Here is a 17,253-nt window from a genome sequence, read left to right on the forward strand (position 1 = left end):
GTGTTAATAATGCTTTATGGGTGCTTAGTTTATGTTAAGTGTTATTAGGTGGTTAGTTTAATTTATTTAAGTGTAGATTATATTAAGGTGTTTGATTTACTTAAATTGTGTTTAATTTAAGGTTAAGTGAGTGATTATATTAATATAAGCTTTGATGTGACATAAATGAATTTACTTTTGATTTATTTAAATATTCCGAAATTATTAAATAATTTAATAATATATTATTATTCGAAATTATTAAAATATTATTATTTATTTATTTTCGGAATAAATTTAATTATTTATTAAATTCCGAAAATTTTGTCGGGACCCTAAATTCTCAAAATTTTGTGTCGGTCATTCTTTGTGTAGTCAGATTTTGAAATTGATGATTGGATATTATAAATTGAGTGTGGATTGCGAAAAATATGGATATTATTATTTAATTAATTTTCGGTATAAATTTAATTATTTATTAAATCCTGAAAATTTCGTCGGGTCCTTATTGTCTCAGAATTTCGTGCTGATCGCCGCTGTGCATTTAGAATTTGAGTTTGGTGAATGGATGTGGCAAATTGAGTGTTGATTGTGATAAATAGAGATTTTATTCATAAAAACCTAAGTATCAGGTTTGGCATTGAAATTAGATTTTTAATGGTTAATATCGTAATTGGATTATGTGAGTGAAATGTAAAGTATCCAAGGATCAGTATCGAGTTGTCGTGTGTTGGTTGAAAAGCTCGGGTCGCAATAGTGGCTAGGCCAACTGGACCCTTATTCTGCTAGAAATGTCGTCAAGAGAGTGACGTGGCTCGGGTCGCAGTAGAGGCTAGGCCAATTGGACCCATGCTCCTTCGGGAATGCCTTCGACGTAGGGAGGCGATGCCTGGCATTAATGTCAATAGATAGTCGAATTGCAAGTTGGCTATGCCCATGTGTGGCAGTGATTAATGATTGGAACACTTGTTCTGATTGTTCACCATGTGAAATTGGCCGTGTTTCAATGATTTAAGTTTTTATTACTACCTAAGATTGTATGATACAAATTGTGTTAATCTGTAGGAATGAATTAAGACGAGGTAAGTCTTCTGTGTGAATGTGGCTAGGCCACCCTTGGTGTGACATCCTGATTTTTCAAATCTGATTTCAATTGAATAAATCGGGCCTTTCGTCGACGCGTCTATAGTGCTATTCTCTGAGCCGATTACTCAAGAGATAACTAGACTATTTGGAAAAATTATTAAGAGATTTTAACGCAAAAGGCTTGAGAATTCGACCAAGAATCGACTGTTCAACCGTGTTAATTTGCAATGGTCATTACGGCACACTTAAAAATCAATCAGAGATCAGAGATATGTTGATTCGATTAAGATGAGTGATCAAAATGTGAGTGATTCCACATGATTGCAAAATTCTCATCGATCAACACTAAATTGATTTTCTATCGTTTTGGGTACCCTGTGTCCGTATTTGAAACCTTGAAATTTTCACGACAATCGAGAGTGGTCAATGTGTCGAAGATGTACATTGTGACTCGAGATAAATCGATCACGGGTGAATTGCACTAAAAAATCCTAAAAGTTACCTGATAGATTAAGTTACGCTAAAAGTGCGTCGGATTGAAAATAACCGTGAATTTTAGCCTGATTTCAAAAATTGAAAGTTCTGTGGTGTCATGAGCTATTTGAGGAACGTCGACTCATTCTTCGAAGAATTTTCAGAGATTCCGCGATTTTTGCGGAAAATCGAATCGGACGTTGCGGAAAATTAACGAAAATTCGGATAGACTCATTTGAAGGATATTTGGGCTTTCAAGCCGAGCTAATTGTCGAGGGGCACTTGTAGAAATTCTATGGGCTTTTTCTCCGAGGAAATTGGACATCAAATATGGGGAATTTGTCGAAGATATCGAAGTCCAAAAATTAAAAATGCGCAACCTAGAATAAATGGTGCATTATTTGCATCAAAATGGATTTATTTTGGACTTATATTTGTTGGAAAGTATTATTGGATAAAGGGGATAAGTATGAGGAGACAAGGGGACCAAGCATTTAAGACATTGGCTAAGATTTTAGACTTTTGGTCTCTCTCTCTTCAAGCCTTCTCAGACAAACTTCACCGCCTCTGTCTTTCTCCCCGTTCGTGCGACGCTTATGCTCCTACCTCAATTTCATTTTCATGTTTTCCCTGCATCTTCATCTTCATTCATTCTCCGTGAACGAAGTCCCACCCAAAATCACTCAGCCTCATCAACGTCCCTGCTCTAGTTCTTGGTGCCTCCCTTAGTCAACCGAGCAATTCCTTCTTCGTCCGAGTTCTTCGACGCCAGCTCTCGGTCAACTCGGCGATTACCTCAGCAAGTGTTGACTGCCAAGCCCACCGAATCTGCTTGCTTTCATCTCCTGTGAAGACCTTCGGTTTTGTTGATTGAAGCAGCGTCCTTCGAAGAAGCCAGCTGCCTTCTTCTTCTTTCGGTTTTGATGAGCTGTCCAGCAGTCCGAAGTTCCCTGCCCCTTTCGTTGCCACCAAAGATCAGCGAAGCTCCTCAAGCTCACTTCATCTCACCGAACCGAAGCGGCCACGTCTCCAGCAAATTTCGTGAGCCCATCTTCGTGTAAGCCGCAGCCCATCTTCACAGCGTCTTCGTCTTGTCCTCGTGAAGCCAGCGACAAAACCCTGCCGCTCCATGGTCGTTTGTCTTCTACCACTGTTTCAGCATCTCCATCTCGCCAACTGAAGCTGCCAGCGAAGCCCGCACGTGGATCAGCAGCAACGCATGAAGCCCAGCTTCATTTCTTTAGCCCGTATCAGCCCATCGTGTCTTCAAGTCCAAGCCCACGTGAATTCTGCCGCAAGCCAACAAATTCAGCCCATTTGAAGCTTAGTCCAGCAAGGCCCAGCAACTCCTTTAAGCCCAAGTCCAGCAGCCCATCTTGAAGTCAGCTCAGTCCAGTGAAGCCCGGCCCGTTTCAGCAACAAATCTTAGTTGGGCTGAGATTTGTTGGGCCAAGTTTAGGCCCGGCCCAAGTTTGTCGACACCGCCGAAAATTTCGATTTCAACCGCCGTCGCGTCGTTGTCGCGGTGAACCAGTTTCCGCAATTAACCGGTGAGTTTATACTCTAAACTCTGCTTAGTAGGCTAATAACGTTTAAGGGGTGTTTTTAGATTTATTTTATTTGGAATTAGGTGGTTAATTAGATTAAATTAGAAATTGAATTATTTAATTGAGCATGTTAGATAGTTAGCATGGTTTAGCTATGGCCTAAATAAATTGTACTATTTATCTAGAAGGGTTCGGGAATTTCTCCGAGTCCATATGGTCATTAATTTAATGATTTTGGCCTAGGTTATTATTTGTAGAATTTAAATTGATTTATTTAATTAATTTCAGTAATTATTTAATTATTAATTATTTTCCGGAAATTGTGCCGGGATAGCCGGTGACCGAATTTCGTCTGATTGCAATGGTGTGGTTAATTTTTGCAATTGAGTGTTAAATTATGCAAATTGAGTGCTGATTTGATTTTTGGTATTTAATTCCAAAAAATTGTGAATTTCCAATATTTATTTAGAAAATCTCAGGTGTCAAGTTTTGACACCGAAAATGGTTTTTAGTACTATATGAAATAGTGTGATTTCAAAAATGATGAATATCAATTTTTCTGGATCAAGTTGACCATGTACCCACACACGAGTAATTTCATGTGAATTTCTAATACGAAGAAAAATGCTAGGCTCACCATTTTAATTGAAGCATTTGAGTTCAATGCACGGTGCCCTGGGCCATAATTGAGTGATCGTGTGATGGTTGAGAGAAATCGTCCCGGGCTGTTGAGTTGGACGTTATCACTATTTGGGATACCCCTGGACAACGGGAAGCCGGTTGCAATTGATTCTTGACTCTATGCTCCTTCAAGAAAGCCGTCTGATAAAGAGACGTGTTGTGCTCAATGGGGTGAGACGAAGCCTGGCAATGCCAGAAGACCACCGAACTGAGAGTATGCCGTGCTATATGCCGAGATCAAAACTAGGAATGCATGATTAATTGAGTGTGAGGTTTCAGTTATTGGAGCTTATTTGTTGCTCATGCTCTCGTGTTGTCTGTGAGATAAATTGTACTGACCTGCAGGGTGGATCTGAGACGAGGTAAGTCTCCTTGATTGTGTGATTGTGTGATTATGATATTTCTTGGCATATTTCCCTCCTAATTAGGGTTTAGAGCTTAGACTCGCTGAGATAATATCTCACCCTGTTGTGGGACAACATTTTCAGGGTCGTCGAGTGGAGGACCTGGAGCTGAGAGGAGGTGATCGGAAGCGTAGGTTAGTTAGGACCGCTTCTTTTTGGAAGGCTAGTCTTTTGTAGTCTTTTGGCCATAGATCTTTATACATGACTCAGTGTATATATAAAAGCATGTTTGTTTGTGAATCTATTGTCCTGCTTTTCTATCCCGAGATGATTATTGTCAGGGGATTTCTTTTCGCTTCCGCATGTGCAATAAAATGGAAAGGGTCGGCGACTCGTCCTAGGAAGTCGCAAATTATTATCGACCAGATAGGGATGGGCACACGCTCGGGGTTCGGGGCGTGACACTTGGGCGTATTTTCTTTCTAATAGGGTTTTAGGGGGTTGAACTTGCTGAGACATTGTCTCATCCCAGTTTGGGGATTACAATTTCAGGTCCTTAAATGGTGGTTGTGGAGGACCCGAAGCCCTAAGTCTGGAAAGGTGGAGACTAAAGTATCGGTGAACGTGTCCTGCTAGTTGGTTTTAGGATAGTTTCCCTTTTGTCGAGCTGGTCTATTTTGTAGACAGTCCAAAGTTGTATTTAAACCTATGTGTTTGTAAATGAGTATTTGGTATTGTGATTGATTGCCTACTTTTCTATCCCAAGTTAAATGTTGTCAGGGGATTTATTTTGCTTCCATGCGTAATAAAATGAATGGATCGGTGACGTATCCTGGGATGTCGCATATTTGATTGACCGCAGTGGGATGTGCGTGCACTCGGGGTTCGGGGCGTGACACGAACCAATAAAAAAAAATCGGTTTTTTATGAGAACCGAACCGAACCAAAAAAATCGAATTTTCGATTTTTTCAGTTCGGTTTGATTTTCAGTTCGGTTCCTGACACCCCTAATGGACCATGCAGTTTTTGGATGTACCTATGTTTCCCCTTTTGTGAACATTGGAATTCAAGAATATATATATATAAAACAAATAATTTGTCTGTTTCTTCAAAGTAATATAAACGATGCATATTAAATCTTTTTCCTTGTTTTCTCTTGGACCTCTTTCGGGCTCTTGCTCGTCTTCTAACTATTTTCTAATTTAGTGAACATTATTCAATGATACAAGTTTTATGTAGAGCTTACTAAAAGACCCACGCTTTTTGATTTTCCACTTAATCGGGCTTATTAGGTTTTGCCTTCGGTATCCTTTGAAAGTTAATGCTAGTACTTTGCTTAATCTCAAATCACTTTAGAAAAATAATGAACTGAAACCATACACCATAAACATCTCTAATATACAATTTCAGTATAGCTATTTAAATAGATCTAATAATAACTAAGGCTTGATGATGCAATGGACTAATAGTATATATTTTCGAGTCTTTTGTCGGGTATTTGTATTATTAATTTACACAGATTATTTTATCCAATATATCTGGGTGGGACCATCGTGTGTTTCGACGTCAATAGCGATTGCCGATGACTTTTTATGGTTCCCTTCCTCAGTCCGATTGACGGATGATGATGAAGCACCGAATCAGCGTAATTGGGAAGGCAGTGCTTCAGCCCGGCGTAGCTCCTCCATGCGCGCGGAATGTTGCCGTGTCTCTCCGTCAAACGCTCTCCATCTTCGCTGCCCAATTCGCGTCCGGAGCAGGACCTCCATTCCCATCCGCCGCCGTCACCGGGTAAGTCTCGAATGCTTTCTTTTTGGAAGGGTGAGTTCGCTTTGCCGTCGATGTGTTTGCGAAATTGCCTCACCGGACTTGGTGCCGCAGGGACTTCGCCAGGCGGGGCGTCAAGATCGAGCCAGCCGGTCTCGCCCACTTTCGATCTACGCCGGGAGTACACGCTCTCTCTTCAGACCAGTTCTTATAACGAGATTCGATCCGCGATTTACGTTGAAGAATGCAGTCAGGAAGAGCAGGAAGTGGATCTTCAAGAGCAAGACGGCAGCGGGTCGACCCAGGAGTGGGTGCTGCATCGCGTTCTGCAACCGAACAGGGAATCCGTGGGGGAGGCACTCAGGCACGCCAAGGACAATAAGCTTACCCGATTAGTCTCTTCATACTTCGACCACAGCGAGAACACGTCCAAATTCTGCCTTTTGCTTTGCCAAAGTGTGCGCCGCGCCCGCGACATGTACTCTCCTCTTGTTGAGCTGCTCGAAGTGCTTCCTCTTGATGCGGATTCGTGTACTCAATCACAGTGCAACACAGTTCATGAAGTCTTTGTCCAATTTGACTGCCTCGACAACCCCTTCGATTCAGTCCGCTCCGATGACTTCAGTGAAATGCGTAGCTGCTTTTCAGAGCTCAAGCAACAGCTGCACCATAGACTACTGAAGTCCAAATCAAGAGTTAAATTTGTTCGCCGTGCCATTGCAGGGTCTGCGCTTTGTCTCATCGGTACTGTAGTTGCTGCTGTTGCGTCTGCCATTGGTGTCACGGCCCATGCACTCATTGCATTTGTTAGTGCTCCATGCTTGATGGTGTATCTTCCACGTGACAAATTCTCAAAGAAAGAGCTTGCCAATGCTGCTCAACTTGATGCTGCTGCCAGGGGTTGTGTTCTCAGCCATGACTTGGACACTATTGATCGCCTTGTCAATCGTTTGCATTCTGCTGTGGAGTATGACAGAGAATCGATCCGGTTTGGATTGGGGAGAGGCAAGGATAAAAATCTCGTACTAGGCGTGGTGAAAGATCTCCGCAAGGACCATGCTAAGTTCCTTGATGGACTAAAGGAACTTGAGGATCGCATATGCCTATTATTCAACATGGTCAACCGGGCCAGAAAACTTCTCCTTGAAGAGATTACCTCCCATAGTTCTATTGTTTCTTGAGCATTTACTTACATGATATGAGCAAGTACTAATTGGATTGTAGAGCGAGTACTAATTGGATTGTACATTCGTACTGACCATTTACTTACATGATATGAGCAAGTACTAGTTGAATTGTACATTCGTAGTGATTTAATTGGGCAAAGTCTGTGCATGCTAGCAGCTGAGAGTTGTGAACAATACAAAAGTAATAGCGGGATGTCACAGTATTGTTTATGTATTTGCACCTCTATATGCGCCAAATTTTTATTACTTGGTGACTGGAGGCGTTTCTTAGTCGTTGCTGGAGGGAGGGATACTCAGCTTTATCTTGAGTTGTATGTAGTGCTAATAACTTAGATGTTGATTATAGCTTTGCAGGACTGCTATCGGCCATTGTTGTTGTAATAGAATCATGTCTTAATAGCATCTTATCTGTTTTTATAATTCTTTTTAGTAGCAATGCATTAGAATCTTACCTGTACTTACAAATCAATTAATGCATGGTTCTTATTTTTTTTTTACCATTGTCGTGACCTTGTAGAACTCTCTCTCTCTCTCTCTCTCTCAAAATCTTAGGAGATACCATACCCGTGAAGTGCAGTCATTCAGCTGACTGTCCCTCAGAAATTACATAAACGTGGGTAGTGGCTATGGTCTTGGATTCCTTGTAAAGAACAAGTCTTTGTTTTCCTTCATTCTTTTAGAGTGATCGCTGGTTCTTTATTCTTATAATGGGATCATGCCATGTTTGAACTGCTTGACGTGTTCATTTGGAAGGTCCACTCTGGACAACTCTCTCGGCAAAATGTTCTCCACATGTGTGCGTGGGTATGCAAAATGGCGTGCACTGCTGGACTTACAGTCCTGAAAAGCATCTGCATCTTATGCTGTTGCTACAAGATTGTAGCTGTTTTTGTTTCATCTGATGGCATTTTGTTCATTTAAAATCCCCCATGTTTTCATGAATGATGCTGTTATTGCTCTTGCGAGCTCTCAACATAACGTAGCACATAGTCGCTTCTTCTCTTCTAAAAAATTGCAGTGTTTATGCTAATGTAGTGTCCATATGGTTGAGCAGTCAAGCCAACACAACAATGACCAGGTTATATGCACACTGCTTTCTATCTGGACCCCGTTTTTTTTTTTTTTTTTGTTCAATCCTACTCTATGTCTGTTGTGGCTTGTCCAACCTTACTCTGAAGTTCAGCTTCAGAGTTTTCATGACTAACTAATGCATCATACAGGATGCCAGAAAGCTTTTTCGGCAAGCATCCCACATGGTCTCTCGCTTATTTTCCTCGAGATATCAATTCAGCAGTTGTTCTTCTTGCTTGATTGGGTTTAAAAGGAGAATGTTATGTCACCCCTTAAGAGTTTGTGAACATTGGAATTCAAGAATATGTTCTCATGTATACAACAAATAAATGGTCTTTTTCTCCAAAGTAATATGTAAATGATGCGTATTAGATCTATTTCCTTGATTTTTTTTTTTTTTTTTTTTTGGACCTCTTTCGGGCTTGTGCTCGTATTATAACTATTTCCTGATGCAGTGAACATTATTCGATGATAAAAGTTTTCGGTTGAGCTTACTAAAAGGACCACGTTTCATGATTTACCGCTTAATCGGGCTTATTAGGTTTTGCCTTTATTATACTATGAAAGTTAATGTCAGTACTTTGCTTAATCTTATATCACTTTAGAAAAATAATGAACTGAAAATATACGCCATAAACACCTCTAATATAAAGTTTTTATATAGCTATTTAAATATATCTAATAATGCAATGGTTTAATGGTATATGTTATTGACGCTCTTGTTGGGTATTTTTGTTATTAATTTACGTGGGTTGTTTTATCCAAAAAATGTTGGATAAAGAAACCTGGAAAGGAATTAGTCTGTCATCCTTGGATTTTACTAACAATGTCTAATGAAATCGTTGAATGAACTTTCTATTGTGTAATTTCACTAATTGTGAAAGACTACAAATTAGGAAACGATTGCGAGGCAAATGCTAGAACCCAAGCATATGGATATTTCATTAATTGTAGTGATACAGTAGTGATAATAATTTGATATACATCGGAATCAAACTTGGGAATTTTGTTTGATTTTTCTTTTCCTTTTTAAACTTTAGCTGGAGTCGTTGAATACTAAAAAAGATTTCACTTTTTTGTTATATTGTAAATGTTTAGTCGATATCAAAAGGGCATTTCTTGCTCTTTTATTTTGTGAACTTCGAAGGCGCTTTCATTCCCCTCCAATGAATAGTGAAGAATTCATGATAGATGTTGTGACATCCTTGATAAACTTATTTGATTAACTTATTCAAGGTACTATCCAATTTGGTCCATCCTATAGTGGGTTTCATGGCTTTGTCTTTTGACGTGTAGATAGATACTTTCCCAGAAGGTCACCTATTTTGATTGTGCTCTAAACTAAGCTCATTGCAAAACATGTCATTACATTAAAAAGCGCTTCTATAAGTTAATTCTAATTTTACGTATATATCCTAGAATCGATTTCCTTTATTCAGTGCATAATTCGATTCCTTCTTGCCTCATTTCTCATCTTAGAAGTATGTTAAGAGCCGCTCCTTGTTTAAGTCCTCTGGCCTTAGCGACCACTTCCTACCTTCATCGGATTGTTACAGGTTCACTATCTTCCATCTAATATGTCCCCGAACCACACACCTATTGGAGGGGGTTTGCTTTGACCCATATCGCACTAAGCCTCATGCTTTTGTCTTTAAAGGTGCTTTTGTGAGTTAATTTTGATTTTCACACACACACACACACACACATATCCTAAAATTGTTCTTCTCCTATTCAGTGCCTAGGTCGCTTCATTCCTATCCCTTCAATATCCTAGAAGCCTATCAAGAGCCACTTCTTATCTAAATCCTTTGGCCCAAACTAGTAGTAATACTACTTGTCCTCGTCATACTGGGCCGTTGCAAGTGCATCAAGGCTTGTTTGGTAACATGTCAGATAGTGCATGATTCTATTATTTTGTTCACTAAAACCAAAAAAGAATAAAAATCCCTTTGGTAAATTTTTTTATCAGAATAAATGTGGAATGGTAGAAAAAAAGTTGATTCTTTATTTTTAGGAACAATTCTAGCATCAAGGCAAATGCTTTTCTTTTTCTCCTCTTTTCTATTCTCTTTTCCTTTTCTTTTTTTCTTCCTCATTGTCAAGTGCCAACCATGACTCTCGCCTAATTAGCACAAGGTCGGTATTGCCTTGGCCTAGTGAGGCTCAGCCTTGTGATGGTTGGTCAAGGCTCACTTCACTAGATCTAGGTGAGAACCTCACCCAGCCATTGGCAAGGCTCTAGCGAGCTCTTCGAGCCTCACCTTGGCATGGTGAGGCTCCGTGAGGTCACAGGACCTTGTCCAGTGGATTGTCGGCCATTGCTGTCGCCGGTGAGCGGTTAAAGAGGAAGAGGAGGGAAGGAAAAACAAAAACAAAAAAAGAGAAAAATATAATAAAAGTATTAAAAATTAAAAAAATTTAAGTCACAAAATAATTTAAGGGTCATACCAAAGTTTTATTGCAGTAATAAAAATTTTAAGCGAGTTACAAACGCCTTCAAATGTTCAAAAACTCGTCCAAGGAATAGTATTAAAAAATTATTTCTGAGCATAAATTATTTTCAAGAATAGAATGGTTATCAAATGTACTCTTATGGCATGTTTGGTAACGATTCTGTTCCTGGGAGTAGATTTTGATTGGAAATGTTTTTTTTTTTTTATTCTGTTCCCGAGAACAAATTCTAAGCATTTCAAGCTATTTGGTAACTGTCCAAATTTTTTTTTTTTTGAATAGAATTGTTTTTGATACCGTGCTCATTGATTATTTCCCAAATCAATTTCTTTTAGTTTTTAAATAATTTTTATACTTTTTTTCATGTTTTTTCATTTTCTCCTTTTTTTCTCTTTTTCATTTTCCTTTTTTCCTTTTTCTCCTATTCTTTTTCTTCTTTAGGCTGGTGGCCGAACTAGCGACCTCATCGAAGCATTGACGGTCCTCGCCGGGCTGGGCTAGGCTTGCAGCGAGGCTCACCTAGCCTCGCCAAGGCTTGGCCTCGCGGTGGCCAAGCAATCCCAGCCCCCCTCGTCGGTGGCTAGGCGAGCCCAACCGGGGCTGGGCATTGCGAGGCTTGCCTCGCCGGTGGTTGGCTTGCCTCCAGCGAGCTCGCCGACAACTGGCAGCGGTAGACAACGGCAAATGGGGCGGTCGATGAAGAAGAAGAAAAGAGAAGAAGAAGAATAATAATAAGAAGAAGAAGAGAAAATGGAAGAAAAAGAGATGTTTTGATTCTTAGATTTGTTCCCGAAATAATAATCAACTTTTTTTTTTTTGATTTTTTTCCAAATCTACTTATGAGAAAAAATAAATAGAAATTTGTTCCCGGGAACAAAAATTTTACCAAACGCGATTTTGTTCTCAAACTACTCTCGGAAACAAAGAATCATAATTTGGCCCCATTTGGATGGTTACCAAACAGGGCCTTAGCGTCCACCTAATTCGCCCCCATACTGCGCCCATTAGAGAGGTCTCATGCTAATTTCATATTGTGACATCCTTAAATTAACTCACTTAAGGTATTGTTGGCTTTGGCCTGTTTCATACCAGGCATGATGGTTTTGTATTTTGGGAGTTTCAAAGTAAAGCTTACTTATATGCTAAGAGACACCTTTATGAGTTAATTCTGATTTTCACATATATTTTCTATAATTGCTCTCCTTTGTTTGGTGCAAAGTTTGGTTCATTTTTGTCATTCTCACGATCCTATAAGTCTATTAGGAGTTGCTCATTGTCTAGGTCCTTTGACTTTAGCAACCACTCTCATTCTCATTGGACCGAGTCGTTACATATATATATATATATATATATATATATATATATATGTATATATATCGAGGCTCATAGAGTGTTACTCAAAATATACCATAGTAAACTATAAATTTAATGTCAAATAATTTAGTATTCTTTAAAATTATTTTTGATAGATAATTGTGGCATAATAACTATGTAAGTGGTACAATTAAAAATTTTAGAACGAAATTGACATGGTGTAATAAGTTTATGACTAAATTAACTAAATTAAAAGGTTTAAAACTGAATGAACATAAATATAATAAATTTAACACTTTTTTTTGACAATATTTTCCTAATTCAGGACATCGTCGACACCAACGCTGCTTCTCCACTCTCTCTCTCTCTCCCCTCTCGCTCCGGCGGTGCATACCGACTGCGGAGTCGTAGCGCGGCGTCTCGTCTCTTCCAGGTGCAAAGCATCCTTCCCTTCTTCTCTCAATCAAGCTCAACGGTACTCTCTCTCTCTCTCCCGCACGCACGCACGCTTCCTTCCTTCCGCGAGCGGTCGCGTCTTGCACGGGACATGTTTGCGAGAATGCCGACACGAGCTCTGACCCCGCACCGCTTCCTTCACCGATAGCTACGACGCTTGAAACCGCGGAGGGCGGTCCTCGTTGCCCGCTCTCGCCGCTCTGGGCGGATTCATTTACTAAATCACAGTGCAACACGGTTTATGAAGTCTGTGTCCAGTTTAACTGCCGCGACAACCCCTTCGATTCAGCCTGCTCCAATGTCTTAAGCGAAATGCGTAGCTGCTTTTCAGAGCTCAAACAGCAGCTGCACCATAGACTACAGAAGTTCAAATCAAGAGTTAAATTTGTTCGCCATGCCATTGCAGGGTCTGCGCTTTGTCTCATCGGCACTGTAGTTGCTGCTGTTGCGTCTGCCATTGGTGTCACGGCCCATGCACTCATTGCATTTGTTAGTACTCCATGCTTGATGGTGTATCTTCCACGTGACAAATTCTCAAAGAAAGAGCTTGCCAATGCCGCTCAACTTGATGCTGCTGCCAGGGGTTGTGTTCTCAGCCATGACTTGGACACTATTGATCGCCTTGTCAATCGTTTGCATTCTGCTGTGGAGCATGACAGACAATCGATCCGGATTGGATTGGGGAGAGGCAAGGATAAAAATGTCATACTAGGGGTGGTGAAAGATCTCCGCAAGGACCATGCTAAGTTCCTTGATGGACTAAAGGAACTTGAGGATTACATATGCCTATTATTCAAAATGGTCAACCGGGCGAGAAAACTTCTCCTTGAAGAGATTACCTCCCATAGTTCTATTGTTTCCTGACCATTTACTTACATGATATGAGAAAGTACTAATTGGATTGTACATTCGTACTCATTTAAGTGGGCAAGGTCCCTGCCTCCTAACAGCTGATGGTTGTGAACAATACAAAAGTAATAGCGGGATGTCACAGTATTGTTTATGTATTTGCGCCTCTATATGTGCCAAATTTTTATTACTTGGTGACTGGAGGCGTTTCTTAGTCGTTGCTGGAAGGATGGACACTCAGCTTTATCTTGAGATGTATATAGTGCTAATAATTTAGATGTTGATTATAGCTTTGCAGGACTGCTATTGGCCATTCTTGTTTATTAGAATCATCTCTTTAGTAGCATCTTATCCTTTTTTTAAATCATTTTAGTAGCAATGCATTAGAATCTTATCTGTACTTTTGAATCAATTAATGCACGATTCTTATGTTTTTTCTACCATTGTCGTGACCTGGTAGAATTCTCTCTCTGTCTCTCCCTCTCACTCTCTCAAAATCTTAGGGGCGATGCTATACCCACGAAGTGCAGCCATTGAGCTGACTGTCCCTCAGAAATTACGTAAACGTGGGTAGTGGCTGTTAGGGGTGTGCAAAATACCCGGAAACCGCCCGGATCGCCTGGAACCGGACCGGAACCGCCTAGAACCGGCGATTCTTGAGGAAACTGGTCCGGTTCCCGATTCCAATTTTTGAGAACCGGTGGGTACCGGTCCGGTTCCCGGTTCCATGGGCGGATCCACCTGCTCACCCACCCGGACCAGACCGGAACCTTTTTAACATTAAAAAAAAATTTACTAAAAGAAACCCTAAATCTCATCTCACTCCCTTCGTCTTCGGCTCCTAATCCTATCGCCATTTCATTGCGTTTACTTCTCCCGCCATCCGCATCTCCACGTACTTAAATTTAGTTTTTCTTTTTTTGGCTTGCTTTGATGTCACGTAGTCGTTCTATGTTGAAAATCAAAATTATTTCGTGTCAAGATCGGTTCCATGGATCCACCCGGGAACCGGACCGGACCGACGGTCCGGTTCCCGGGTGGATCCATGCAACAAATGGGTGGATCCGGTTCCAATTTTTCGGAACCGGTCTTTAGCGAGCGGTTCCCAGTTCTAGGTTGGGAACTGCTTGCCCGGACCATGCACACCCCTAGTGGCTGTGGCCTTGGATTCCTTGTAAAGAACAAGCCTTTTGGTTTTTTTTTTTTTTTTTTCATTCTTTTAGAATGAACTCTGGTTCTTTATTCTTATGATGGGATCATGCCATGTTTGAACTGCTTGGCATGCTCATTCGAAAGGTCCACTTTGGACAAATGCAACTTAGAATTGTTGATTCGTATTGGGATTAGTGATATACTTTAGATCGACCAACAATGTGCACAACTTAACAGACACATCAATGTTGCAGATAAAATAAAAAATGCTAACCCAGCTAGGTCAAAAGAAAAATAGTTGAAAAGAAATATAAGGACTTGATTATTCTAGATTACTCAAACACCTTTTGGTACCTTTTCTTTTTATTTGAAAACGTTTTGCATTAAATCTTTATCTGGTTTATTATCCCAAGCCACTAACATGTTAATGTGATCATGCATGGTGTTTAAACAATAAAATAACACCCAATAAGTAAATAAATTTTGGAAAACTGAATAAACTGGAGAGCGGCGAGAGCGGGCAACGAGGACCGCACAGACTTCATAAACCGTGTTGCATTAAATCATTTTTGCCCCCCGACCTTGCCGGCGCCGCGCCGGCGCCGCATCTCCTCGGCGACTCCCCCCTTTGACCGCACCGGCGGCCGAGCTGCTGACCTTCGCCAGTTGCAGTCGCCGACCGCTGCCCCCGCGCCGCCGCGGCCGCACCACCACCGATCCGCCTCCACCGCGTCCGCCAGCCCCCGCGAGCAGCGTCGCCGCCCCGTCGATCTGTTGCCGGAGCTGCAAACCGAAGCTCGCGCCGCCCCGACACCGCCTTCGCTCGCCGCCTGCAGATCTGAGATCCCCACAGCAGCCGATCCAGATCCGACGCCGTCACTGCCTCCTCGTCCCCGCTGCGACCCAACGACGCCGTTGCCCAGATCTGCCTCGCCGGACGCCACGCCCTACAGCCAGATCCAGACGCCGGAGCTCCTCGCCGCAGCCGCCCGAGGCCTCCTGCCGTCCCTGCAGCGCCCCACCGTTCGAAGCCCGCGACCCGACGACCCACGATCCGCGATCCGCGCTCCTGCTCCGTCGCCCTTCCTCTGCCCGTGAAGTCGCTGCCGCTGCCAAGCCGAGATCCGGATGCCAGAGCTCCTCGCCGCGCAGCTTCCCCCGCGACGCCCCCTTGCCGGAGTCCTTCACCGGTACCTCGCCTCGCCGGAGACCCTCGCCGGCTATTCCCCAAAAACCGGCGGCCAAGATTTTTTTTTAAAGAAAAAAATTAAATTAGGTATTTTTGCTTTACTTTATTAGGCAAGTTTAGGTTTTTCTTTAGTTTTTTTTATTAACTCTTTATATGTTGTTTTCTTTGGTTGCAATCTTATCTATACATAATTGGAAATCCCAATATATCACCTTATTCGCAATTGCGCCAGCATTTTTTATTTCATCTATAAGGTTTTAGATGAAATAATTAATCAAGTGAGAATAAAATTGATATTTTGATCTTTAAGGCTTAAGATTAAGTTATTGATTTTACTTGCAAAATATTATCCTTTGATCTGAACAATGTGTGATTTTTTTTTTCGGTAATTTTGAATGGACTTAATTGCTTTATTTATCTTGAAATATATATAAGTTAGAATATTGCATGTTTTAAGGTTATTTGCACATTTAGGCTAAGCATTTTATTTATCATGAATTTTCGAAAAAAAAAATTTCAAATCAATCAATTTAGGTTGCTAGATTTTAATTTGGATTGCATGTTTAATTTTTGGCAATTATTAATTTCGAAAATTAATAATAAAAAAACAACAAAATATCATTATGCATTTGTCATGTAGAATTATGTCATATTTTGTATGCCAGTGCATATTAGGGTTAAATTGCACTTAGTTTAATTTTAGATAATATTTTTTTCTTAATTTATTATAAGTTTAGGTATTTTCTAGATATATTGCATTTTAGGATTATTTAGGTTAAGATAATGTTTTAGTTTAAATTATGATTTGGCTCAACCTAATTCCTAATATGAATTAAATAGGATCTTAATCTAATTAGGTAATTTTCACATTTCACCAAATTTCGAATTTCATGAAAAATACAAAAAAAAAAAAAAAAAGTCCTAGGTTAAATTAGTTTTATTATTTAGGATAAAATGCATTCTTTTAGGAAAAAGAAAAAAATGTCGTATGCACGTCATTAGGGTTAGATTCACTGATATGCATGTCATTTAATATTTTTGCTAGGCTCATTTAATTAGAAATTACATGTCATTAGAATTAGGTCATTTAGTCAATATTGTATTGCATATTGCATGATTTTCATTAATTAAGTGAAAACAAAAAAAGAAATTGCGTATTAGTTAGAAACCATATCTAAGGTGGTTGATGTGGATTTTAATTTAACATCGCAGATGCTTTTGTTACTCTGATGTAAGTTTTTGTAATTTATTTATCGTTTATCTAGGTGTTAAATTGGTGGATTACGCACTCGCATGATCACCTCATATTAGGGAAATAGATTTAAAATCAATTCCAGTTGCTTGGCAAACATTTTTTAAAATAAAAGAATGTTACCGAAATGATATTAGAGGAATCTAATGTAACCAAGTCCGTACCCATAATTTCCAGTTTGTAGGAGTAAAGTAATACTACCGTTACTTTATTTAGTTTCTAATCAACCCACCAAAAATAGATTAGTAGCGACTACTAGATAAAATCTATCTGCATGTTGAAAAACTTGAACCTAAGTTGCGAATTGATATGGGCTTGGGAGAATCCGAGTTAAGTCTAGGCTTAACAATTCATTAGCCAAACCTAAGTGGTTCACACCCGAAAATTTGGTCGCGATAGAATGTTAATTACAATAATAATAATAAATAAATAAAACAACTAATAAGTGTGTACG

At 40.2% G+C, this 17,253-nt stretch overlaps 2 protein-coding genes and 1 long non-coding RNA gene across 3 annotated transcripts; all 3 read left to right on the plus strand.

The window, feature by feature from the left end:
* Positions 1 to 2,051: 2,051 nt before the first annotated feature.
* Positions 2,052 to 4,830, plus strand: LOC120288601. The gene is made up of 3 exons (XR_005546703.1): positions 2,052 to 3,089; positions 4,256 to 4,305; positions 4,664 to 4,830. It is a non-coding gene; the product is annotated as an uncharacterized LOC120288601 (long non-coding RNA).
* An 860-nt stretch (positions 4,831 to 5,690) lies between these two features.
* Positions 5,691 to 7,178, plus strand: LOC104419091 (UPF0496 protein At3g19330). The gene is made up of 2 exons (XM_010030624.3): positions 5,691 to 5,902; positions 5,993 to 7,178. The coding sequence occupies exons 1-2, from the start codon at positions 5,809 to 5,811 to the stop codon at positions 7,057 to 7,059; spliced, it is 1,161 nt and encodes a 386-aa protein (XP_010028926.1). The 5' UTR covers positions 5,691 to 5,808; the 3' UTR covers positions 7,060 to 7,178.
* Positions 7,179 to 12,263: 5,085 nt separating this feature from the next.
* LOC120288042 (UPF0496 protein At3g19330-like) lies at positions 12,264 to 13,601 on the plus strand. Its single transcript, XM_039301314.1, has 2 exons — positions 12,264 to 12,376; positions 12,506 to 13,601. Exon 2 carries the CDS (start codon positions 12,670 to 12,672, stop codon positions 13,219 to 13,221), a length of 552 nt encoding a protein of 183 aa, XP_039157248.1. The 5' UTR covers positions 12,264 to 12,376; positions 12,506 to 12,669; the 3' UTR covers positions 13,222 to 13,601.
* Positions 13,602 to 17,253: the final 3,652 nt, after the last annotated feature.

Source organism: Eucalyptus grandis, chromosome 9 (assembly GCF_016545825.1).
Source record: "Eucalyptus grandis isolate ANBG69807.140 chromosome 9, ASM1654582v1, whole genome shotgun sequence".
In the NCBI taxonomy this organism is placed as follows: Eukaryota; Viridiplantae; Streptophyta; class Magnoliopsida; order Myrtales; family Myrtaceae; genus Eucalyptus; species Eucalyptus grandis.

Coding starts and splice junctions, on each gene's coding strand:
- LOC104419091 (XM_010030624.3), top strand. CDS start 5,809: ATGTTGCCGTGTCTCTCCGTCAAACGCTCTCCATCTTCGCTGCCCAAT. Junction 5,903..5,992: donor CCATCCGCCGCCGTCACCGG/GTAAGTCTCGAA, acceptor TTGGTGCCGCAG/GGACTTCGCCAGGCGGGGCG.
- LOC120288042 (XM_039301314.1), top strand. CDS start 12,670: ATGCGTAGCTGCTTTTCAGAGCTCAAACAGCAGCTGCACCATAGACTA.